Source organism: Ambystoma mexicanum, chromosome 5p (genome assembly GCF_040938575.1).
Source record: "Ambystoma mexicanum isolate Mex_15411 chromosome 5p, UKY_AmexF1_1, whole genome shotgun sequence".
NCBI lineage: Eukaryota > Metazoa > Chordata > Amphibia > Caudata > Ambystomatidae > Ambystoma > Ambystoma mexicanum.
The window spans coordinates 832,687,633-832,714,240 of record NC_090930.1 but is presented as its reverse complement, the minus strand read 5'-3'; the positions used below and the strand labels follow the sequence as shown (position 1 = coordinate 832,714,240).

The following is a 26,608-nucleotide window of genomic DNA, read 5'->3' as shown; positions in this document are numbered from 1 at the left end:
AGAAGAGGTGTGTGGGAAAGTGACAAAGAAGCCATGACACTTCAAGCAATCCATGAAAGCTCAATCAGGTTGGTTTGAAAATAGCAATAAGCCCAGCTAAATGCACATGCAAAATACCACATACAGAAAGCTACCCCTTTTGACTCTGCAATTTCCTGCCATCTGTCAAACCATGCAGCCAGAAATATAGAACTGATTACACTTCTAGCAACTATGCAAATTCAATTGGCTAGGCACACATGGGCCAAGTGTATTGATGAGACTCTCAAGAGATAGTGCCATCCTCTTGATCACACCACCCCAGCTCCTTAGCTGGCTCTAGATAAAGTTAATGAGCCACAATGGTGGACTAGCACTGCAAGTGAGGTGGAGAACCAACCTTAAATTAGAGGCACCATAAACCAGTAGAACAATCACAATCTACTATAAAAGAGGTTGGGAGAGCCTAACCATAACATGTGTAACCTTAATCACAATTTCTAAAAGCCAATTGGAAAAGAAAATCTCCAAATCTCTCCAGTGAAATATTGGGAGATGAAAGGGCAGAGGAGTTGAGAACTAACAAAGCATATTACAATTGTAAGCGATCAGGAGGAGGAGATTGGCACAGGAGTGGCATATTGGTTGCCATAAACCTATTCATCAAAAAGCAAAGGAGAAGGAACAAGTTACTTACCTGTAACTGTTGTTCTCCAGCATGGGTCTGGCATGGATTCACATGCTCATGAATATTCCCCGTCGTCAGGCTGGGAATCCTCGGTAAAGAAAAAACCAGTATCAGTTTCGTTTCTGATCTGTCTTTCGTAGTAATAACCAATCACTGGTCTCTGCGTCATACTGACCACAGCCAATGACTGCCCTCTACCTAAGCACCGCCTCTGGCAGCCATCTTCAGATTTGGAAGCACGTGAAGTGGCAGTATGACCAAGTGAAGAGCCGCAGAGGGGTAGGCGGGAGGGTTCGCATGTGAATCCATGCCAGACCCATGCTGGAGAACAACAGTTACAGGTAAGTAACTTGTTCCTTCTCCAGCATGGGGTCTGGCATGGATTCACATGCTCATGAATAAAGAATACATAGCAGTACACACATGCACAACCACGGGAGGTGGCAAAGGCTCAACATTAAGCATCACATCAACTCAACATTAAGCATCTTACCTCCTCACCAGGCTCACCTCAGGCAAACAGGTTGCGCAGCACTGCTTGGCCGACCCTGGACTCCTCCCTGGAATCCCGGTCGACGCAGTAGAATTTCGTGAAGGTGTGCGTCGACCTCCACGTAGCAGCCCTGCATATGTCCAGCAGGGGCACACCAGATAGGAACGCCGTGGTAGCTGCGATCGCTCTGGTGGAATGGGCTCTCGGACGGCCAGGCAGCGGTCGGTTTGCCAACCGGTGACAGCACATGATACAGCCGGAGAGCCATCTGGAGATGGAAGCCTTCGAGAGAGCCTTCCCCTGATTGACAGGTCCAAAGTTCACAAAGAGTTGTGACGTCTTCCGAAAACCCTTCGTGCGGTCCACGTAGAACTTCAGCGCTCTAGCTACATCCAGCGAGTGCAAAGTCCTCTCAGCCGGCGACGAAGGCGACGGGAAGAACACAGGTAACACCAAGGGTTCGTTGAGATGGAAGTCCGACGGTACCTTGGGCATGAAGGAGGGGTGCGTCCTGAGCACTACCCTCGTGTCGTGGAAAGTCAAGTACGGGGCCTTGCAGGAAAGGGCCTGGATCTCTCCCACTCGTCGTGCGGAGGTGATGGCCACAAGAAAAGCAGTTTTCCACGATAGAAACTTCAACGGGGCCGAGTGCAGAGGCTCGAACGGAGGTCCCATGAGCTTGGTCAGCACCACGTTGAGCTCCCACGCCGGGGCCGGAGCCTTCACCGGCGGGAACGATCTGAACAGTCCCTTCATGAACTCTTTCACCAGACGATGAGACCACAAGGACGCCCGCCCCGTGGTTCTGGTGTATCGGGAGATCGCAGCAAGATGAATCTTGATGGACGCGTGTGCCAGACCAGCTTTGGCCAGCGTCAGCAGGTACGGCAGTACTTGGGGAGCCGTAATCCGTAGAGGGTTAATCTTCTGTGCGTGGCACCAGACAGGGAACCTCTTCCATTTGTGTCCGTAGCATTTAAGAGTCGAGGACGCCCTGGCCTTTGCAAGAACCTCTCTGCAATCGGCCGGTATGTCGTATCCTCCAAACTCTAGCGCTGCAGGAGCCAGGCCTGCAAGTTCAGCGACTTCGGGTCGTGGTGGAGGATGGCGCCTCCTTCCCTGGAGAGTAGATCCGCGTCCGCCGGCAGCTTGATCGGCGGGGACGCTGACAAGTCCAGAAGGTCCGGGAACCATATCTGCCTCGGCCACGCAGGTGCGACGAGGATCATCCTGCACCGTGACCTCTTGAGCTGGTTGACGAGCCGGATTAGCAGAGGCAAGGGAGGGAACGCGTAGAGGAACAGGCCCTCCCAGGGGAACGAGAAAGCATCGCCCATGCTCCTCGTCTGGGGAAACCTGCTGGCGAACCTCCGGCACTTGGTGTTCGTCGCCGTCGCGAACAGGTCGATCTGGGGTGTGCCCCACCGTCGGAAGAGGCGATCCACCAGATCCTGCCGTAGTTCCCACTCGTGGCACGAGCGCAGCTCCCTGCTGAGTGAGTCGGCGATGGTGTTTTTTATCCCTGCCAGATGAAACGGCACCAGAAAAATCCCTTGGGCGACGGCCCAATGCCACAGGTCCTGCGCCTCCTTGGACAGCGCTGGGGACCTGGTTCCGCCCTGTTTCCTGATGTAAAACATGGTGGTGGTGTTGTCGGTGAATATCCTCACCACCTTGCCCTTGAGGGACGGAAGGAAGGACCTGAGGGCCCAAAACACTGCACGGAGCTCCAGGACGTTGATATGCAGGGACTTCTCCGTCGGGAGCCAGAGTCCCCTTGCGTGCAGATTTTCGGTGTGCGCTCCCCACCCTTCCAGGGAGGCATCCGTGGTCACAGTCTCCTGGTGGGCTGGGGTCTGGAAGTCCATGCCCGCCGTCAGATGCGCGCGGGTGCCCCACCACCGTATCGCTCGTCGAGCTTGATCCTTTCCTCGAAGCTGCCCGTCGTCTGGATCCAGCGCGCATCCAGGAATTCTTGCAACGGGCGCATCCGGAGCCTGCACAGGGGGATGAGGTAGATGCAGGAAGACATCATCCCGAGGAGGGACTTGATGGACCTCACTTTGGCCGCGTCGGCCACCAACATCCGTTGCACCTTGCCCAAGATGGTCCTGGTCCTCTCCTCCGACGGGGAGGCCAGAAGGGACACTGTGTCGAGCCTCGCTCCCAGAAACAGTGCGACTTGCGCGGGCACCAGGTGGGATTTGGCGTAGTTCACGGAGAATCCCAGGTCCGTGAGGAGTTGGACGGTCCTTGCCGTGTGGACCACGGCGAGCTCCCTCGTCTTGGCGCGGATGAGCCAGTCGTCCAGGTAGGGGTAGACGTGAATCCCCTCGCGGCGCAGCTGCGCCGCCACCGGTGCGAGGCACTTGGTGAATACCCTGGGTGCCGACCGCAGTCCGAAGGGAAGGGCTTTGAACTGGTAATGACGCCCTTGGACCACGAACCTGAGGAATTTTCGGTGCCCCTTTAGGATGGGAATGTGGAAGTAGGCATCCTCCAAATCCAACGACGATAGGAAGTCTCCTTCCTCCAGCTGACCCAGGACGTGCTGGAGGGTGACCATCCGGAACTTCTGCGCCTTGATGAACTTGTTCAGACGTCGCAGGTCTAGGATGGGGCGCCATCCTCCCGTCTTCTTCTTCACGAGGAAGTATCTCGAGTAGACTCCGGAGCCCCGAAGCCTCTTTGGGACGAGTTCGATGGCGCCCTTTCTGAGCATCGCCTTTACCTCCAGGAGAAGTTGAGGGACGTGAAGTTCTTTCCTGGCCACGGGGGGGAAGCGCGGGCACTTTCTTTGAAACTCGAGCGCGTGGCCCCGGGCCAGGGCGTCCAGCACCCAACGGTCGGTGGAGATAGACTCCCACACGCTGACGAAGCCCGCCAGCCGGCCTCCCACCGGGGTGCTTCGGTGGGGGCCCGACCCCACGGCCGGTTCAATCCTGCTTGGACGCGGCCTTGCCGCCTTGACCTCCTTGGCGACGACGGCGGGGTCCGCTAGACTTGCCTCGTCCTCTGTAGGCCTCTTGCGACGACGAGCGGGCCGCTTGACGGTAGGAAGCGAAACCGCCGCCGGAACCTCTGGAGGCGCCCTTGCCTCCGCCGCTCCGAAAGGGCGTCCGTCGTTGCTGCAGGACTCCAAGGGCCCGGGCCGTCTCAGTATCCGCCTTGATGGCCTGAAGGGAATCATCCACTGTCTTGCCAAACAGGTTGTTCCCGTCGAAGGGCATGTCCAGGACTCTGGTCTGGACGTCCTGCCGGAAGTCCGTAGCTTTGAGCCATCCACGACGTCGAAGGCAAACGCCGTTGCCCAGCTGGCGGAACCCAGTGTCGGCGATGTCCGTCGCCACGGTGATGGCGTGGTCCGAGGCCACCTCACCTTCCTGCAGGATCTCCAGGGCCTCCGCCCTCTTGTCGTCCGGCAGAAAATCCAGCAGGGGAGCTATCTTGTACCAGAGCTCCCTGTCGTAGCGGGCCACGATAGCCAAGGCGTTGGCCGCTTTAATCGTCGTCGCCGCCGACGAGATGACTCTACGTCCCATAGCATCCAATTTCTTTCCCTCGCCGTCCGGCGGGGAAGTCGATGTGGAGGCCGCACCCCCCCGCTTTCTTCCTGGCCGCCGCGGAGACGACGGAATCCGGGGTAGGCTGCGCCCGGAGGCATAGGGGGGCCGTGTCAGGGACCAGGTACTTTTTCTCGTACCGGTCTCTTCTAGCTGGCGTGGTGGAAGGGTTCTTGAGGAGGGAAAGGCCCTCATCCCAAATGTCGTCCAACAGAGGCACTGCGAGGACCGTCTTCCTCTTGGCCTTGCGCCGCTGATAAAGGAAGCCTTCCTTTTTCTTCTCCTCAGGGCAGAGTTGGAAAAGCTCGGAAGCTCTGGAGATCATGGAGTGGAAAGATCCGATCTCGTCGGGCGGAGAAGCCCTGGTGGGAGGCGACGACGGAATACCCTCGTCGTATGCCTCGTCGTCCGTACCCGTCGCTGCAGTGTCAGTCCCCGTATCATCCCCTCGGGTGGACGGGGAGGAGGGCTGGACGGGGCGCGACGGTTGAAAAGGAGGTGATGGATGGATCCTTCTTTTCTTGGTAGGGGGAACACCAGAAGGTCCCGGTTCTGGATCCCCCGACGGGAGAGGTTCCTCCGTCGGTAACGGTAGCCTCGTCCTTATCTCGGAGCATAAGGACTGTATGGCCAACAAAATGGCCGCCGAGCTGTCTTGCGGCGCTGGCAGAGGGGAATCCGACGGGCGAGCAGGGGCCCCGTCGGTATCCTCGACGATGTCGTCGTCGTCACCCGCGTCGGGGTCCATTACGACGGGCTGGCCTTGTTCCACGCCTAGGCCGTGGCTTAAGACCTCGATCAGCTCCTCTTCTGAGGTTGAGGCCGAATCTACGACGACGCCCTGCCCCCCCTTCTTCCCCACGGAGGGTTTCACGGGGGTCCTATCGATGGGCACAAAAGAAGACTCCCTCCGAGGAGGCAGGGAGATTCTGGGCCCTGAGGTCGCCACCACTGGCGCAGCCTCCACAGGCTGAGCCAGGGCCGCCGCGACCGTTTCGATAGAGGGCTTGGTCGGATGGATCAAGGCCTTCACCACCTTAGGTGCGCTCACCGCCTTATCCTTGAGGGAGGGGGCACTGCCACGCTCCTCCTCTGCCTTAGAGCTCGACCGGGGCCTCTCCAGGAGCTTCGCCGGGTGCTCGGCCTTCCTCTTACCCGACCCAGAGCGTTGGCTCGTGGTTGATGGTGCCGGGGAGGGTGCGCCCTGCCTGGCGCCCGTAGAGCCCGACCGTTCGGCGCTCCCGGTGCCAGCGGACTCGCGGTGCTTGGCCTTATGTTGGGCCCCCGTCGCCGGGGCGCCCTCAAAGGTCTTAGAAGACCGCTCGGATTTCTTCTTCTTCTCGCCAGACGGGCTCTTACCCTCCAGCCAGTTGGCGAGACGTTGATGACGGTCCTTCATGGTCCGTTCCGACATGTTGCCGCAAAACGCACAGTCCTTCTCCACGTGCGTTTTGTCCTCATGAAGGCAGTAAAGGCAGAAAGAGTGTTCGTCTTCCTTAAAGACGTTCTGCAGCTGGCATCCAGGGCAGACCCTGAACAGCTTTCCGGGCGTCGAGCTTCCCTTCTCCTGGGCCATCTCCGAGACCGGGCCTGAGAAGCTTCTGGAGTCCTCCGAAGTGTAGCTCGACGAAATCTTCACCCTTGAGGGGCACAGACGAATCCGACACGGGTCCCCGTTGATCGGATGTAGGATCGGTGGAGCTTGAGGCTCTTTTGACCGAAAGAATTGAAGTTTTTTGTGAAAAAGCGCGAAAAATAGCACTAACGCTCGAGAGCAATAGCACGAGGATCCCAACACATGAACGTGCGGTAAAAATCTGAAGATGGCTGCCAGAGGCGGTGCTTAGGTAGAGGGCAGTCATTGGCTGTGGTCAGTATGACGCAGAGACCAGTGATTGGTTATTACTACGAAAGACAGATCAGAAACGAAACTGATACTGGTTTTTTCTTTACCGAGGATTCCCAGCCTGACGACGGGGAATATTCATGAGCATGTGAATCCATGCCAGACCCCATGCTGGAGAAACCTACCTTTGCCCAATATTAAGAGGCTTTCCCTGCCTCAACTAAAACTAAAGATTCTGTCAGGATGTCCGTCCAAAATAAATAGTCCACCATCTGATGTCCAAAACCTATTTCCATCCCTTACCCTTTAACTGAAGCTGGTACAACTGTTCTTGGTCCAGGAGAATGGCTGCCTTCTTCAGGAGAATGATTTACAGTTCCTGTGGGCAAGGAACTGTTGCCGGAGGGTATTACTCCCTACCCCAGTTTATAGTTTTTTAATGCAAAGTAAGGCTCCAAATGGCATAACAAAAGAAAGTTCCAAAGCGTGCAAACCAAAGTTCCAAAGGATACAAAGTTCCTAAAGAAAACAAAGTACCAACTCAAGCTATTGGGATCGAGAAAAATAATCTCTTCTCTTGATTTGGCTGATGCTTCTTAGAGTGTCAAGAGAATATCTCCCTTCTCTCGGCTTTCAACTACTTCTCAGGATACTTTAGATAGGTTAGGCAAGAAGAAGTATTGTGCTTCTCTATCTTTGCCATTCTCCACAGATGCTTCGCTTGACTTGGCATTTTATCAGTTACTGTGACTATAATAAGATTGAACCTCTGTTGTGGGTCCCAAACTCACGCTCATTTCTCATCAGATTCTGTCCACCTGGTGTACTAGCCTGACGGGTACTATGAAGATCTCCTCGGAGGCCTTGATTTGTGGGTGCAGGCTGCAGACACAGTTTCTCTTGGGACTCTGTTCACCTGATATACAAGTGCTGTGACTATGAAGCTCTCGTTGCAGGCCTCCATTAGATTTGTGAGTGTGGGACCCAGACTCCCACTCCATTCCCCTCCATTAATGTCCACCTCGTACACTAGCCTGCCAGGTACTGTGACTATGAAGATATCCTTGGAGGCCTACTGCTTGGCATAGGTCCCCAACAAATCTTTTGCAATCCTCCCTCCTTTCAGCTGTACCGCCAACCGTCCCATTCTCCCAGACCACTCTGGAGAGCTTACCGGTGGTCTTTGATCGTCTCCGGGTGCTTCGGGCCTTCTCGGCTTCCCTCTGCTGCTTTCAGGGACTGCGGTGGCTTCGCACTGACTCCATGCTTCTTGGCGCTTCATCTCAGCTTCTACACACGCTCCAACCTTCCTGTTAGTCTGCATGTGCAGGGGTCTGCTTCTCTTCATCTTTGGACAACGGCAGATTCTTTAGGAATGTCTCTGCCGATGGGCAAGCATACCACTCTCGGCATCCCAGCAGAGTTCGAATCTCCTGCTTCCTCCTGGGAGGGTCTCCCCCTCTACAAAGTCCTTCTTCCATTTTTAAGTTCCATTCAGATTTGCTTGACATAAATAAATTGACTAGTGCGTTTGTACTGGTTCGATGCAATATTCCACATTACTCTGTACTTTTTCCTTATCTCAGTTTTTCTTAGGGAAGCGACATTGTTGATTCTGCGAATGCACATGTTATGTTATGTTATTTTATCTTATACCGCGCCAAAGCCCGTAGCCATCCAGGCGCTGAGAGACAAACATGCAGGCTACCTATGAGGAGAGGGGGTACTAATGGAAGAGATAGGTCTTCAACTGTTTCCTAAACGAGAGTAAATCCTCGGTCTTACGCAATGTAGCTGATAACGCATTCCAGGCCTTTGCGCCTTGGATATGAAACGCTCTGCCCAGCCCACGGGATCGTTTCACACGATGTTGGACTAGTAAGAGATCCTCCGCTGATCTGAGCCTTCTTGAGGGTTGGTAAACACTTATAACATCCTTCAAATAAATTGGTGCAGTCCCAAAGACGCATTTATGACAGATGGTGAGTAGCTTAAACTGAATTCGGGCCTCAACAGGAAGCCAATGTAGCTTTTCCCTAGCAGCAGTAATTGGTTCAGAAAACGTTGTACCTTTTGGAGTTAAGGATGTTGGCTTTACTTGCCCCACATAGGAGAGCATTACAATAATCCACCCGTGGTACAATAACAGCTCTCACCAGTTTAGTACGGTTTTCAGTGGAAACAAGTGGGGCAACCTGTCTGAGCACTTTAAGATGGTAGTTAGTGCTCTTTGATATGGCAGCGACGTGAGCTTCACAGTCTAAGCTACTCTCCATGAAGATGCCTAACGTTTTAACTTTCTGTACAACTTTTATATCACTACCATCAATCCTGAAACCCGAGTACGCCTGGTCCAGTGTAGTTAGTACCTGACGGGGTCCGAGTAGCACAAGCTCAGTCTTTAAGGCATTAAGGCAGAGCCAGTTTGTAGACATCCACTTTTTTCATCAGTTGATATACCATATCTACCAGATTTTGGTCTGTGTCATGATTACCCGTGATGTCAAGGACCAATTGGAAGTCATAGCATAATTGCAAAAGAAAATCTGAAAGAATTCCAATTCATTGCAAAGGGGGAGGATGTAAATATTAAAAGGGAGAGACAGGCCCCCTGTGGAACTCCACAGGTCAACAGTTGTGGTTCCGAGGCACAGTCCCCCCAGTATACCTGCGATCGACGACCCTCCAGAAATGATCTTAGCCATTCTATGGCATTTGCAGAGAGGCCCCCGACTGACTGCATTCTCTCAAGAAGTATGTTTATGATCAAGCAGGTTGAAAGCTGCCGATAGGTCCAACAGCATCAGCAGCCCCAACCTGCTTTCTTCTAGCTTAGAAAGCATATGAGTCTGCAGGTCCAGGAGGGCGGTCTCAGTGCCATGATGGCTTCTAAAACCTGACTGTTTAATATGAAGTATGTCAGCCATCAATACATAATCCTGCAATTGGATGGTTGCAACCTTGTCTATAAGTTTGAGTAGAAACAGGGTATTTGTAATTGGCCTTAAGTTGGCAGTATCAGAGGCATCCAGTCCAGCTTTTTTTAGTAGAGGTGAAACTGCAACATTTTTCAGTGGCTGAGGGATTTTGCCTGACCGAAAAGAGGCATTTGTGAATCTACATAGGAAAGGCGCAAATTGCTCTTTGTGCGCCAAGATCATTTTGGATGGAAGTGTGTGGGGTTGTGTCCTGTGCAGGAGGTTGGCTTTCAGGTGGACTATACCTCATTTCTCCCAAAGTATTGTCCCTTGTCCCATAGGGGATTTCCCTCCCCCATGAGATCTACATGCTGAGTACCACTTCAGGTGGCCTAGTGGCCTCCCCTCCCTGGCCCCATGGAAGCAGTGATCACATCCTGGGATTCATCACACAAAACCCTAGGAAGGAACTTTCCATGTAGCAAGAAATTCTCAAATGGCCCTCAAGAACCTCAAAGACCCCAGGACATCCCCAACGTGTACAATCGTGAAAGAATTGCAACACATGCACTATTAAGAATGTTAAGTTGGGAGAGAAGGCTTCAAGAGGCAAAGAGGGCTTCAAGATGCTGAACCGGTTAAGGCAGAATTCAATACAACATTGGAAAGATGGCGGTTCAATTGTTAACACAGCAGGTCCTGAACTGCTAATAAAAGGCCTGCCCCACAGGCAATTTTCCCCTCACCTTGAAGATGTGCTCTTGCACTCGTTCTCTGTGAGCCCCTGATTGTAACTCCACTTCTCTCAATCTTTAGTCTCTACTCTCTTTTAAAGATCAATTAGCTGAATGCTCTCCTATTACCAGATAGGGTGTGCACTCCGATGCACTGCCTAATTTCTCTGGAACCCCCCCCTTTCTACACTCATGCAGCCACCTCCCACAGATCCTCACGTCATTTGACTGCCTTTTGTTTTGCCATCCCGTTGAACGCTTCAGTATCTGTCGCTCCTGCGTTTGTTTGCCATGTGTGGATAGGTAACACTCTGTACTTTCTTTTGTCAGGATCCTACCTGCCCGATACCCAGCAGCGCAGTGGGCACACATTCAGAGACTCGGTTTATAGCATAATTACCATGTTAAAACCCAGTTTTGCATCAGGTTACATTCCAGGTTTTGTGTTAATCCAGCAGATACATTCGGGTACATCTATGCTGTCCAAGAGGAAGAGGGCCGGGGGAGTCATGCTAAGTACACTTGCTTGCAGCAGGCTACTAAGACCTGGAGAGAACCCGATTACATTCACCAGTTACAAGCAACTGACTAAGCTGTCAAGAGCTTAAGAGACCTTAATTATAATCCACTGCTGTAGGCTCCTGAAGCCTGGAGTGGGCTAGATTGTACACAGCTGTCCGACTGCAATCCATTCCACCCTGTTGAGATGTGGGCTGGGAGGGCTATCATAAGCTCACCTTTAGCTTTACTAGTTCCATCCACTGCTTTTCTGTTCTGTGACTTGTTTTTGAACCTTTTCGGAATTCTCTGCTTCCTGTAGCTGCTTTTCAGCACCTTTTTCAGTCTGCTGGTACAGCCTGCCAATTTATTTGCCTTTTCTGGAAATCCTTTTAGCTACTGAATTCTGCCTGCTGTAGCTGCAGCTCCTGTGCGGTTTGTGGTTAGCATTCAGTTCTATGCTGGTATCTTTGCAGTCTTTCTGCAAACACCCTGAATTCTGTGAGCTTTCTTTCCTTAAAGGCTGTTTCTGCCAATTTTTTCTCTTTGTCAATGCAAACCCAGTTTCTCGCTTTTCTGTCATTTCCTTCCATCCTTACTGACTAGTGCGAGTTTCCTAAACCCTCGTAACGCTGAGTTGGCAGTGACCCGTCTTTCCTGTGACTGGTACCATTGTTTCCTGATATTCCTAGTACGCTAAGATTCTGAGTTTGTGTGAAGCGGGCATGGTCTCAAGAGAGAGACAGACTCAAATGCAACAGTTTGAAAACCTTTATTGCAACACTTTGTTGGGTTGGTGTAATGCCTAATTGGCCCCAACTCGAAAGGGATTGTTCCCTCAACTGATGCTTCTAATGGCCGTCGATGTCCATAAGTCCAAAACCAAAGTTTGTCTGTCTCAAAACCTATGCTTGTCCTCACATAACACTTATTGATTTTCTCATTACACAATACAGATAGAACAATGACTCCAGTGGAGTACATCAAACTTAACATTTTAACAATTTATGGGTCCCTATTTCGGTGGCACAAAGTGATAAGTTTTACATATCCACACTTTCTCATCCATTGTATTGAGCCTCTGGTATACAATTTCTGGTATCTTAATGCACGTTCTCCCACTTCCCCCAGATCTTATCGGCTTTTCCAAGGCAGCCCTTGGCCGCATATACTCGTCGCTCCATCACTATGCATGGATCTACGTCATTTAGCCATCGAACATTTTCCGGAGTTACGTTAGACCCCCACAGTTTAGCTATGTTGCGTTTGATTAGGCTTGCCCTCACTCTTAGCCAAAATGTGATTATGGGGTCTTAAAGGAAAAGTGGTGGCTAAAAAAGAAATGTAAACCAAAGCTGGTTTCAGGTAGCCTTACCATTAGGTGTAGTTTTACCAGTTCAAAAATGGGTCAACTCAAAAGTAGCCAGGTTCAGCTTTGCCAGTTCAATTCAAAAGGGTGCCCTTGGATCTTTCCAGTTAGGGCTTCTGCAGCAAGTACATACATTTTACAATTTCTCTGGGTCTCTTGAGGTTCCCTTCTCCAAGCTCGGACCCCAATGGATCCTAAACAAAAAGTTAGTTCTTTCCTGGTCTAGGCCTCTCCCTCTTTTAAAGAATGTCCTTCACAGTTTTCGGTGGGCTGGTCGGGTTTCCCTTCCACAGGCTCAGACTCTTGTCTCAAACAAAAGCTCACCAAAAGGTTCAAACACAAACCAAAAGTCAGCACTTGGGCAGTGTCGGAGACTTTCGAGAACGCTGGGTTTTTGGCTCCTCCCAGGCGCAACCAGTGGCCCCTTTTTACACTCTGCACTTTGGTTTCTGACACCTTTTCTTTATTGTGCCTTTTCCTTCTGTTCTTGCTTTCTTTCCGCTTGGCTGTGCCTCTTGAACACTTTCGTTTCACTTCACTGTGCACCCTTGCACCTTTCGCTTCGTGGTGCCTCTTGCACGCTTCTATTTCACTTTCGGGTCGCTCAGACCCTCTCTTTGCGTTCCACTCCTTGACTTTACCATCTTCTGTTCTTTACTGCTTTTGCGCGGCTCACGCAACAGTTTTCCTGCTACTTTACATTTCGTCTTTCACACTTCGCCATGCTGCCGCAGGACAGGCAACCTCGTCGCGACAGCCGTGTCAAGGTCATGGTCTCACCACCTGCCAGATATCCCTGGGACCAGCACACATCCCAGGGGAACTAGCACTGGCCTGGATACGGCCAATTAACAACTCTCCCCAATCCGGCTCATAGAGAGACAGCACCTACGTTCAGTCTTGTAAAGACACTTGTGGGTCAAATTGAGGCCAAAGGGTAGAACCTTCTATTGGAAATGGAAGCCCATGATCCTGAACCTCAAAGGACCAATGGGCTTGCAAGATCGGGATGTGTAGGTACGCATCCTTCAGACCCAGGGAGCACATCCAGTCTCCTGTGCACAATGTCGCCGCTATAAGCGCTGGGGTAACCATCTTGAACTTTTGAAGAGGAAGGGAAAGGTTCAAGGTGGAAAGGTCCAACACAACTCTCAGGCCCACTGGTTCTTCTTGTGTATGGCAAAAATCGGAGTAGAAGCCCAGGCCCTGCTGGGAGGCAGAGACTTCCTCTACTGCCCGACCCTCTACGAGCGAGCACATTTCCGCCAACAGAGTTGCTGTCCAAATCTATGGGAGCGCAGGGGAGAAGGGAGGAGGGAGGAGGGAGGATAGGTACATGGAAGCCCATGGACACTACTGAGAGGATCCAGGGGACCGCGAACATCCCACTCCAGCGTTGAAAGCGAAGAGCAAGCCTGCCCCCCCACCAGAGACTCATGGATCCGGATGGACGTGCCCTGCCTTTTTGCCCTCCAAAGCTGCGGCTGAGGAAGGGTACTGAAAAAGCCCTTGTGCGCCACCTTGTGTTGCTTGCCCCGGTGCAGGCTAGGGGACCCGTCTGGTTGCCTGGACCGTCTCTCCTCGAAGCTCCAAAAGACCGACCTCTGTCTGAACGCAGTTGCGTCTGGCTATATGCCTTAGGAGTGGCTTTAGTGAGGATTGATGAGGATTTGGCAGTCTGGGAACCGTCGTTCTTATCAAGTTCCTAGTCCGTAGTGGAAAGGAAGAGTTTGCCACCCTCGAAAGGAAGGTCCAGTATGCCTTCCTGGACGTCCGGGTTGAACTTGGTCGACCGTAGCCATGCTATCCTCCTCATGTCTGTAGTAATGCAAATGGCACGGCCTGAGGTGTTGATGTGAGCCACCATGGACTCCATTATGTCCTGCGCTACAATATTTGCTTGCGCAAGCCCCGCCTTGAAGCATGCCCGGCTCTGCACCGGAAGTTCCGGAAGGAAGTCAGCAATTTCCCACCAAAGTCTTTGGTTGACTGCAGCGAGCATAGCGTCCGCATTTGACGGACGAAGGTGCAAGGAAGCATTGGAATATATTTTCTTTCCGTATGCTTCCAGGATCTTGTCCTTACCCAGGAGTGAAGAGGTTGATGTAGCAGAGGACAACTGTGGCTTGGAGTAGTTTGAAGCCGCGGCAATCACCGAGGAGTGGAGCTGAGGATGCGCCGACAGCAAGAGGGGGTCCCCCTCCATCTGCCTAACTTTGCGTCAAGGTGCCTGTGGGTAGGCTGTTCAGAATGGGATTTAAGCCATCCTTTTTTGGCGAGAGCCACCACGTCCTTTTGCATTGGAATCCCTGTTCTAGCTGTGGGGCGTAGGCAAGGACCTTTGCCACGACCCCCGCCTCTTTCCGTTCGCTGGGGAAGCCCCATATATTCAGCCAGGCTCACGAGCCGCTCATGAAGGCCTTGGCCCACCAATGTGTCCTGTTCATCAGTTGCAGCTCGGCAGTGCTGGGAGCTGGGGGCTTGCCTAGAAACCTCATCTGGGGAGAACAGGGGAAAGGCAGAGAAGGAGGGAGGAGAGGTGGCCAAAGAAGGGCCAGAGGAAGAGCAGAGAGTAGAGGGGGAAGGGGGAAAGAGAGGACAGGATGGCCTGAGTTTTAGAGATAGAATGAGAAGACAGTGCCATGCAGAGGGCCTGGGAAGGGACAGGACAGGTAGAGACTGTAGCAGGATTGGCCAGTTCCTTGCAGATTTTAAAGAGTTCAGCCGAGTTGTTGGATGCCGCATAGAGACAGGCTTGGATGTGAGCTCTCTTCTTAGTGCAAACATAGTGCCGGTATTGCCTTTGGAGCAGGGAGCAGGGCAGTTTGTCAGAGGATGGACATTAAGCATGCTATTTCCTCTCAGCCACCCTGCACAAGCGTTTAAGGGTGACTAGGTCTGAGTTGTACCAGGAGTTGCACTTGGCTTTCAGCTTCAGGCGGATCCTCATGACAGGGGCAAGAACAGAGTGTCTCTGATATAGCAGAGTTTAGCATGGAAAGGGTTGCGTCGGGGTGTGAGTCAGCCAAAGGGGGACGGGGAAGAGAAAGTGGCGGCGAAAGTCAACTGACCCACGCTTCATGGGTCGGATGACCGAGAAGGTGCGTGGCAGTGATGGAGTTGGCTTGGCCTAAGAGGAGTCCCTTGACCTGGAGAAGTGGTGACTCATGTCCTTTGATGAAGAACAGGTATAGTGATTCAAAGTCACGAGGGGAGAGGAACAAATTATGTACTTCTAAGTAATGTTCTTTCTGATGTATGTTCCTCCCACAAATTCCACATCCAGGATATCCATCTCATCCAGCTAATCCACAGAAACTTTCCGCCACCAGGTGTTCTGCTCAAAGCCTCTATGCACCAGACGGGACGTCAGGACCAGTGTATATAGAGGCTCTGCGCCAGTGACCTCATTTCCACCTGTTTTCCTAAGCACTCAGGTGCTGAGGGACCGCAGAACTAAGGTGCTGTAGCTACCCCAAGAGGACAAGGTATGCAGGGGTCCGAGGAATCCGTGGGAGATACGTCCATTTGAAAGAACATTACAGAGATGCAAATACTTGTTCTTCTAATGGACTCCTTCCTTCCAAGGATTCCTCATCTATGATAGACTCCCAAAGGAGTACAACGATTTGGAGGAGGGAGGCTTCCTTGCAAACGTTTACTAAGCATTACTGCTTGGATTCATTGTCTGGTCAGGACGCTGATTTCAGCAGGGCTGTCCTTCAGATTGCTGTGGTTTGTGGTCCTGAAACAGATCAATCTGAAGGACAGCCCTGCCGAAACAAAACTGACTGCTACCCCCCTCAGGGCGCAAGAGGCAAAGCGATGAAAACCCCTGCCAGCCGGATTTTGCTGCTGCACTGCCAGGCGAAATGACAACCAAGTCGCCTTGGAGGCTTGCAACCAGGAGCGGCTCATCTGCCTTGGCATTGAATGGCATGTCCAGAAGTCTGTCCAGGACATCAGTGGTGAACCCAGATATACTTGGCAAAGAAAAGCGCCTTACAACTGTTGGTAGCCATCCTGGTAGAGAGGCGGTGCATGATGTCCAGGCCAGACTGCAAAATTTGATGGGAGCCATCCTTGCCATCTTTAATTATGGCCTGGAAGCCGTCCCACACTTCCCCCTTCTGGGATGTGCTCCGCGGCCTCAATCACTGACCAAAGGAGAAATGGCAGGGCACAAGAGTCATTGACGAACTGGAGACCTAGGCTCCCACACAACCAACAGTTTGCTCTCCCTTATCTGGGGCAATGTCGGAAATGAGATGGTCTTGACGTTTGCCGTAGTGGCCTGCACCACTAAACTCTTTGGAGAAGTGTGGGCAGAGAGAAATCAGGGATCCGAAGGAGCCATCCTATTCTTGACTGACTCTGGTTTGGCCCACAGTTCCACCACAGGCCCCACCACTGCCTGATGCCTGATTGAATGGCAGCAAGATCTCCTTATTAGAGCCCTCGTCCAAAATGTTATAGGTCATGCTGCAACATATGCCGCGCAAGCCCAAGGGTGTCCACTACCTTCGCCATCAGGTGCTTAAAAAGTCACCTGTGACTTGCAAGCATCATGTCGACCTCTTGTGAGGTGTCCAGGCCACTTGCCAATTGTTACTTGGCTGCTAGGTTTAAGTTACCTGTAAAACTTCTCTGGGAATGTTCCCTGGGGTGGAAGGGCTCCAACCAGAGATGGACATCGTGATCCTCCTTATAAATGTCCTCCAAATATGACATATGCCCTTCTTTGGAGTGGAAGGAACCCTTTAGCGACTGTGGCGCCATTGGTCAATGTCCGAAGATTGAACAGTGTGCCCTTATTCGCAATCTTGTCACAGTGCAACGCGGTCACCCAGTCGGCTCCTCCAAGTGCAGTGGGATCTGCTGGCTCCATAGAAGCAGACTGTTGACACCGCGACTGCAGGCGTTGGAGCCAGAGCCACCAGCGCCTTGGCGACGATGTCCAGCATCTTCCAACAAAAAGCCTCCCATTCTTCTGTTGAAGGGAACTTGGTCTGAAAAGTTACCTGCAGGGTCTCTTCCTCCTGGCTTTCGTTGGAGTGTTAGCTCCTCCTCTTTGAGGACGAAGACGAGGGATGGCGCGAATAACTGCCGGGCAACCTAGACTTCTTGCAGTGCTTTTTCTTTTTGTCCTTTCGGAGGGGGGGATTGCTCCTCTGTGATGCACTCCATGCCAGGGACCTCAAGCAGGTGCGCTTATCCCCACTATCCTTGTCGCGAAAGGTGAACAATTTTGGTTCTAGGAGCACCTTCGGGAGCATCGACTGGCACGACGCGCTGTATGTGCGTCATGGCCTTCACAAAGGCAATAAAGGCATATGCGGTGCGGGTCCGACACCGACATTTGGCACCCTCAATCCATGCAGTGTTTTAACCCCAAAGACCTTGTTGGATTCGCCTGTGCAATGAATTAGAGGTGAAGCAAGTGTTCCTAGTTGCGAGCAGAATGAGCAGAAAAAAGGAACTGAGGTCCTGGCTCCCCTTGGAACTTCCCTCCCGGGCTCCCACCAGCACCCCCCACCCCACCTCGCACTACACTTGCAAGTCCAAATGCCACAAGGCCTAGTAGGACCACGATTGTATGAATTTTTTATTTTTCTGTGTTGCCACTTTTATTTACCCCCCTTGTTCTCTCCCACTTACCTTGCAAATGCTCAATGAAAAATAAATAAAAGGTGTGCAGCACCTCTATATGCTGACCCCAACGTCATAGCCCCCCGGGGGAGCAGAGGCGTGGGATGGAAATTATGCAGAAGTGATACAGAGCCACGCTGCACCACTGGCAGCGGAACAAGTTTCCAAAGAGCAGCTGGGACTGAGAGATAGATGAGGAATCCGTGGTAGTAAGGAGTCCATTAGAAATACCTCTTCAATGATTTTTTCTTCTTGCACTTCCAGATCAAAGAATGTCTTTCCTACTCCACCACCTTACTCTGCCCTGAGCCCGGTGAGTTCAAAGGGGTTCTTTTGCCAATCATGTTGCAAAATGTAAGCAATTTTGCGGATGCTCCTCTATCGAAGAATGCAGACACAACTCAGCAAGTCTATCTCAAGCTAGTAAATAGGAATGGCTATTCCTGAACTCTACCAATGGAAATCTGACAGGTTCTGGAAGTCTCGAACTCTGCAGTAAAGGAGCACATAACATGGGTCAATGGGACCCACAGTAAACTTGCTGCTGCACCAGTCAAAGATGAAAATGCATCTCAGTTATGTTTTCTGTCCTAATTTCTAATGATGACTCCTCTAAACTAATGCAAACATATAACCTCTCACATGTGATAACCACCTGAGATGTAGTCTTGTCCATGGTACAGGAGGAGGTTCACAGTCCATTGGCAAGGAGGAACATGTGAAGCCTAAGGTAACTGGGTGTGTGGTGTAGAAATATGAGTTGCTTTCCTCCAAAGAACAGATAACTTGCTCTCTGAAGAGGATTACCTTCAGGCTTTTAATACTGCATTGCAACACTCAAAATTGACCCCCCACCCTCCAAATGAGTTGGAAAAGAAAAGGACTACTGCTACTAAACCAAATCCTGAATTATATCATGTACCACTGCATAGCTCATGGTAAGTGCTTTTAGAGAGTTTGGTTGCCACGTGCCTCAAAAGGTACAAACGTTGTGGATCTGGAGGGGTGGGCAGGTTAATTGGTTCAGAATGGATTGACAGCTTTGATGTGGTCCATTTGTCGTGAAAGAAAACTAATAAATCCTTTTGCTTAACCATCACAGAAAATTAAAACAATTCTTGAATTTTTTATTCCCCCTCAACTACCATACTCTGTTCCGAGCCAGGGAGTTGGAAGGGGTTACTTTGCTAACCTTTATTTCTCGCCATGCTCCCCAAGGCTTAAGGGCGCATGTATTGGAAGGACCTGCAATCCTGCATACAGTGTGCCTCCCGCAGGAAGTTAATGCAGATCTTGTAGGGGTCATAAACATCCCAAAATCTCCATAGGACTTAAAACCTGAGGCCTTCTCAGGATTGGGCACAACAAAAAAATAAGTTATCTACGCTAAGCAGCGTTCACAAAGAGTAAAGAGTTTGCGGAAAAAACTGGGGACAAGGTGACTCCATATATACTGACTCCAACTTGTAGAGCGTGGGCCATGCATCGGTGCTTGCCTGTGCTACACCCCTAGTGACAAAAAGATTCAGATGGCAGCTGGTGCTGGAGACACAATATCAAAGCTAAGGCATCTGTGGAAAAGGGAATCCATTAGAAGCTTGATACTTAGGCAGTGGAATCTGGTAGAATCTTGCAATTTCAATCGGGGTTTCAAAAAAAAGGATGTTGACAGCAGTACATATCCTTGTGTTGAAATTGTCAAAGGAACACACTTTAAGTAGCCATAGTTGCCCTCTGTATGTTGCAAATGTAGGCTTTACAGAGATAACTCCCTTGGATAAAATTCAAGAGATGGGGCATACATTAATGGTTATAAGATGGGGGCCAGACGCTCCCTGGAAGAATTCAGCCCCGGTGGACCCCTTCTCACATAGGAACTACAAGACCTTACTGTAGAAAGCCAGGACATGAGAAAGGTGGCCGAACAAGCAAGTATCATTCTTACCCGGCAATTTAGCACTCCACTAAGAATGAGGACATGACACGTTAGTCCACATGCCACCTAGAGATACCCAACTTGCAGTGGATGAAACCAGGAATATACCTAATTTTGAGGCATAGAAGTAATATCCGAGTGAAGGCCTCAGTGAGGATTCAGTAGCTGCATCAGCTTACCCACAGCAGAAATGAAAACTGAAAAATATTAATAGGAGGGAAAGAGCCTTGGGTCACTCAAACTAGCCATACTCTTGGAATTTAGCAGGGATAGACTTAAATTGTCCCAACGTGGAATACTTCAAAAAAATGGACATGCTCATCTGAGGAAGATCCACGTTACCACTAAGGTAGAACACATGCTTGGCAAAACATCAAATTAACGGTCACTCTCACTCACATACCAATTTGGATTTGCAAAAAACATCCCCCATATCCCCACAAAACCATGCCACATTCACTACCAACTAGAATTTGATAGTTGTGCACAGTCCATAGGCAAAACAGGCCACCAAGAGGCTAAACAAATTTAGAAGGGTTAATGTATAACTTCAAACCAAACCCAGAAGAGCCCGCCACATTCCTCAGAGAAGATTTTAATGGAAAAATAGGACCATTGCAGCCAGGGACAAAATGCTGGGCACATGGCAAAATCAAATCTACATATCAACCAGAACCTGATCATATTGTGTATCACCGATGGGTGATTTTCCAAAATATCACTTCCAACATGGCCAAACATAATATGGCAAGTTTCTGTGCAAATTAAGTACAAGAATACCTACTTCGTTAGCTGCCCCTTATTTTTATTGTTGTCAACCCCATTGCAGGTCACAGCTGCCAGTTTCCGACTTCGATAGTTTTCGTAATGTACATTGTTTGTGACATCCTTTAAGTCTTGCATGTGAGTTCTGCAAATACAAACACTGTTTGTTAGAGTTGCTTGAAGCAAATCAAATGTGGTTAAATAGCAAAACTACAAATAAAACTATTTGTCCTCAAAACATTAAAGAAAATTAAAACAAATCTATATAACATGTCTGCAGAGCTTTGAAAACCAAGCTAACAATTGTTGTTTAATTGCAGGAGGCTACATTTCAGCAACAAGATATAGTTTATTTTTGTAAAGTCAGTATCAGGAGCTTTCCCCAACGAGCAGGTTTGGAGTCCAAATAGACTATCGATTTGGAAAGGACAGGGGGGGTTTCCATGCTTCTATTGCCTCATCTCTACATAGCAGTCACTGAGCAATCGAGGGCAAACACTCGGGATTTGAGCAGAGTCCAGAAATGTAGTTCCACTTGAAACAAAATGTCCACATATATATATTATATTAAATAACATGTTCTGTTGCAATTATGTGAAGGTTTATGGATCGTTAAAGGCAAGGTAACATTCGAAAACATTTTTAGGCGGGTGCTTGGGAGGGTTAGAGTCCAGCTGTTGGGGATAGGATCCACAGTGGGGTTATGGTCAGTTAAGCTTCAACAGGGTTTGTTACAGTCATTCCTCACAGGCAAGTACCAAGAGGGCCACTGAATCACTATGCCAAACCCTCGTACAGACCCCCCTTACAATAGGACTGGGCAGATGGAAAGAAGTCTAGGCATATCACGATGTGGTCCTGATGCTACATGTTAGAAAGGCTGGAATATGACCGGCTTGAGCACCGGTAATACTTTCAGGTACCCAGGGTTCTGGAAGGTCGAGCGACAGCACTTTTGTTAACAGAGTAGTAGTTCGGTTTTGTAGTTCAAGTTAAATACGCTGCAGATCTCAGGCGGTGAATAGGGATTCCCCAAGTTCCCACCTTTTCAGTTGCTTCTATGTAGGAAACAGGCAGGTAAACCATCTTAAGGGAGCGGTTTCGAGGCTTGGGACAAGACTACTTTGGCCATGTCAATTTCAATGGTTGACCACTCTCAGACTGAAGGGATGCCATTTTCCAAAGTCGCAGGATACAGCTTTGCCATCAAAATGGATCTTGGTAAACTGAAAGCTCCAGCAGGGCTTCTCACCTGTGATCCATGTTTAAGCATCTTCTTCGATGTGCAGGTAGTCTTCATAGATTTAAGATTTGTTTAAGGCTTTGACATCCAAATTTAAAATCCCTTACACCAATCTGTACAGAAAAGGCTTAGTAAGAAAATGCACTGTGCCTAGTTTGTGTCAGTTCTGGAAGAATGTACAAGTCCTACTGTCAATTTGAATACCCCTCCCAAAACCAGGTCACCTTAATTATTCTTTAGTTAAGAGAGATGCTCCAGATTTTCTTTATAGCACAAAAGAGTTGCTCATGTTCACCTTTTCATGTCCATCACCAATTCCTCTACCTGCATCATTTAGGTTGATTGGCTCCCAATTCCAATAACTAAGTAGTTCACGAAAAGAAAGGTTTTCTCAAACCTGAGTTTTATAAATTTCAAGTTGCTTGACCCTGCAAGCCCCATACCCCGTCATGCAAAACACTTTCAGCCAGTGTCTTTTCAATGCTGGAACTCGGAGGTCTATTTTTGCAAGTGGCAAAAGTAGAAGGGGCCTGCAAATCGACCTGGAAGTTACACGTGTGCAAGTCACTGCACACAGTCCTTTGTCGTCTTTGTTAGTGCCCAAGTGTTTATTTGCCCTTCTTCAGGGTTCATCTGGCTGTACTGTTCCTTCAAGGTAAACAGCCTCCAGCCAGACCAAATATGACGGTGGCTCTGATTTGTAGAATTACATCTGCAGTGGTTTTAGGTTAGAGTACCGTTCTAGGAGCCCAAAATACGCAAAGTAATGAGTAATGGTTGAAGAATATTTACTAATATTTTGGAATTGTTTGCACTCCTAATTCAAACCTAATACACAATAATTGCATGCTAATCATTCATCCACATTATAAAAGACTACGGCCCTTTCTACTCTGTTGTTCCCATGGAAATGCTATTTTTAACACTACCAACGCACAATATGCATCCACTCTATTCTTTCAAAATCTTCATTGAACAAGCTCAGAAAAAGCAGGAAAAATGTGCGAGGAGCTACTTAATGGTTTGGTGCCTTGATGCCATTCAAGAGATAAAAAGGTGAGCACTTGTTCCACGATGCCCATACCAGGAACAGCCTCAGATGAGGAACAGTGATGCAGATCCACTGGCTGACCATAGCAGTTTTGAAGTTCGGATGTATTGGAACCTCACAGAAATACAGCTTCACAGTTAGCACCTGCGTTTTATATATTTGTAAGTGCCTCCCTTTTGAGGTTGAAGTTCGGTGACATAAACAAGTCTCGGAGTATATGAGCATTAACTTGAGCAGAACCACCCTCGGTTCCAGAAGCAACTCAAGAAGAACAAGTTACTCTCTTACCTGGTAGCGTTCTTTCGATGGGATGGTCAGACGACGTATTCCATATCTATGACAATCACCACAGTTGTGCTGCTTCGGAAATTCTTTCGGTGTCTGCGTCCTGCGTCAATGACGTCGATCGCTGTCCTCGAAGGCCTCCATCGAGCTGACGTCACCGGATGTTATAAGTGGGTCGCACGACGCCCGTAGCCTCAGTTGTAGTTTTTTCCCAGAACGTGTGGCACCAATCTTCTGCCAATCTGACCACAGAAAGCCTTGTGGAAACGTAAGCTGCAATCGCATAAGAAATTCTGTTGCGGGGTAGGCAGGGTGGGAGCGATATGGAATACATCGTCGGACCATCCCATCGAAAGAACGTTACCAGGTAAGAGTAACTTGTTCTTCGAGGGGATTGGATCCTCCGACGTATTCCATATCTATGACAGACTCCCAAAGCAGTACCAACGTATGGAGGAGGGAAAATGAACTTAGAATATAGAAATTTAGAATGCCCAATCAAATTGCAGAGCAAAGGACCGCCTTGCCAAAGGCCAGATCCTGCCCATGGATAGAATCTAGGGAGTAGTGTTGTACAAAAGTATGAACCGAAGCCCAAGTGGCTGCTTCACAGATGTTACGAATAGGAATACCCGTCTGCAGGGCAGTAGAGGCAGCCATACCCCTGGTAGAATGGGCCCGTAAGCCTACCGGAGGGTCCTTAAGCGCCAAGTGGTAACATTGAGAAATTGCCAAGATAATCCATCTAGACAAAGTCTGCTTAGTAAAAGCTTGTCGAAAAAAGCCTTCCAGCGTAACCTATAAAGAGCTGATCATCCACTCTGACCCGGGACATGCGTGAAATGTCGAAACTTAAAGCTCTCCTAGGATCCAACCTATGGAGCCTCTCCTCTTCCTTACCAGAATGCAGAGGAGGATAAAATGAAGGAATAATGACCTTCTGGCTTAAATGAAATTCCAACACCACTTTCGGAAGAAAGGAAGTACGAACGCTAAGGACAACCCTGTCCTTATGAAACACAGTGAAGGGTGGCTTAACTGAAAGTGCCTGTAACTCACTCAGCGAGCGGAAGTGACCGCAACCAAAAATACAGTTTTAAGAGTTAACAGTCTCAAAGGGCATGAATGTAAAGGCTCAAATGGAGCACCCATTAGGAACTTTAGAACAAGGTTCAAATCCCAATCGGGCACCTGGAAAGGTGACGGTGGGAACACAATAGTGAGCCCTTTCAAAAACTGAGAAATTAAAGGAATTTTGAAATAATAACACTCCTCAGACGAGCGCTTAAATATGGACAGCGCCGCCAGGTAACCTTTAATGGTACCCACTTGCAGGCCCTTGTGGGCTAAAGAAAGCAAAAAAGACAGAACCAAGGAATGTCACATGAAAAAGGATCCACTTTCTTAACCACCAGTCGCAGAACCTTCTCCAACGGCAACGGTACAGGGACTTTGTTGCCGGTCGTCTGGCCAAAAGCAATACCTCCATCACGTCCTCAGGGAGGTCCCAATCCTTATACCTCAACCTTTCAGAAACCAAGCGTGAAGGTTGAGGGATCTGACCTCTGGATGGAGAACCTGACCCCCCCCCTCCCGTGAGAGCAGATCGTCTCGGTAAGGAAGACGACGTGGAGGGCAGATGGGCAAGCCGAGACGGTCCGGGTACCACGTCCTCCGGGCCCATGCCAGAGCAATGAGGATCATTCTGGAACCGAACCTCCGTAACCTCCGCAGCACTTGCGCGATGACGAGGACTGGTGGAAACGCATACAGCAGTGGGAAGGACCACTCCACCACGAACGCATCTCCTAAGGCCCCTCTTGGAGGAAATTCCCGCAAGCCGAACCTTTCGCACTTCTGGTCGACACTGGAGGCGAAGAGATCCACTTGAGGGGTCCCCCAAAGGGCAAAGATCTCCAGGAGAATCTCTTGAGCCAACTCCCACTCATGAGAGATCGCGCTCTGCCTGCTCAGAGCGTCCGCCATCTTGTTTTCGTCTCCGGCCAGATGAACTGCCGAGATTGAAACTCCCTGCTGGATGGCCCAGAACCAGAGCTGCATCCCCTTCCTGCACAGAGGAAGTGACCCTGCCCCCCCCCCCTTTTTGTTGAGGTAGTGCATGGCCACTGTGTTGTCCGTCATAATCAGGACATTCTTCCCCTGCACAGACGGCAGAAAATCCTTCAAGGCTAGCCTGACGGCCCTCAGCACTAACAGACTGATGTGGAGTCTGGACTCCGCCGGAGACCAATGTCTGCTGGCTGTCAACTCATTGACATGAGCGCCCCAACCTGTGAGGGATGCATCCGTCACGATCGTCACCTCCGGCCAAGGTTGCCAAAATGGTGTTCTCTTCATCAGATTGCCTTCGTCGGCCCACCATAGAAGATCCTGGGCGACCGAGGTCGGAATCTGAACGGGATCCGACATCCTGCCGGAGAACTGTGACCACATCTTGAGAGCCCACTGCAGGGATCTCATCCACAGCCTGGCCCCTGGCACCAGGAAAATGCAGGATGCCATGAGGCCAAGCAACCTAAAGAATTCGAATGCCGGAAGACTCTGGGCACGTTGAAACTTGTCCACCATCTGCAGAATGTGATGAGCCCTCACCTGGGGAGGCGAACACTGCCCCAGGAATGTGTTGAGCACTGCTCCGATGTATTGGAGCCGCTGGGTAGGTGTCAAATGTGACTTCTTTAAATTGAGGGAGAAGCACAGCTTGTGAAGGGAGTGGCAGGTGACGGACAGATGATCCAGGGCTTGCTCGGGAGAGCACGCCCTCATCAATCATCCAGGTAGGGGTAGAGGTGAATCCGCCCTTTCCTGAGATACGCTGCCACCACCACCATCAGCTTGGTGAAGACCCTCGGGGCGGAGGTCAATCCGAAGAGCAGGACCCGAAACTGAAAGTGTGACTCGCCAACCACGGACCTTAGGTACTTCCAGTGCTAAGGACGAATCAGCACATGAAAGTAAGAATCCTTAAGGTCTAGAGACACCAACCAATCCTGAAGTTGAAGGGCCTGGAGGACTTGAGAGAGTTACCATCTTGAACTTGTCCTTCCTGAGGAGCTTGTTCAACCAACGCAAATCCATGATGGGTCTCAATGACCATCCCTTGTTCCTCTCCGCTACAGGCACCAGTGCTATGGCACCTTTCTCCAGCAGGTATAGGATTTCCTGCGCACGGAGCGGATCCGGACGCATCAAAGAGCTTCCCGGTGGATTGTCGTGAGGCCTCTGCCGGAAGGGAAGACAGTAGCCGTGGGCTATGATCTCCAGAACCCATACATCTGAAGTTATGGCCTGGCATTCTCCAAGATGCTGCAAAGTCTGCCCCCAACCGGCGAACCATGGGACATGGCCTCATGACTGAGTGGACGCGGCTGCAGCAGTGCCTGAGGGCAAAGAAGCAACTGCCCGAGCGGCTTTGGCACCCCGAGTACCTTCCTTGCCACCCCTGGTACTCCTACGGTGGCACCTTTGACTGGCAGCTCCTCTCGATCTACCGTAGGAAGAGTAGTACGGAAAGGGACCGCCCCTCCATTGCTGTCCTCTAGGACGAAAAGGTGGAGGTTGACGAACTGC

At 50.3% G+C, this 26,608-nt stretch overlaps 1 protein-coding gene across 2 annotated transcripts in view; it reads right to left on the bottom strand.

Moving 5' to 3' along the window:
- The window catches only part of SEPTIN7 (septin 7), a 704,343-nt gene that overhangs the window by 238,867 nt on the left and 438,868 nt on the right, over window positions 1–26,608 (bottom strand). For both annotated transcript variants that reach the window (XM_069613251.1, XM_069613252.1), the window contains exon 9: window positions 20,458–20,583. In XM_069613251.1, the coding sequence (XP_069469352.1) occupies window positions 20,458–20,583 (126 nt within the window). The remainder of the gene's footprint in view (window positions 1–20,457; window positions 20,584–26,608) is intronic.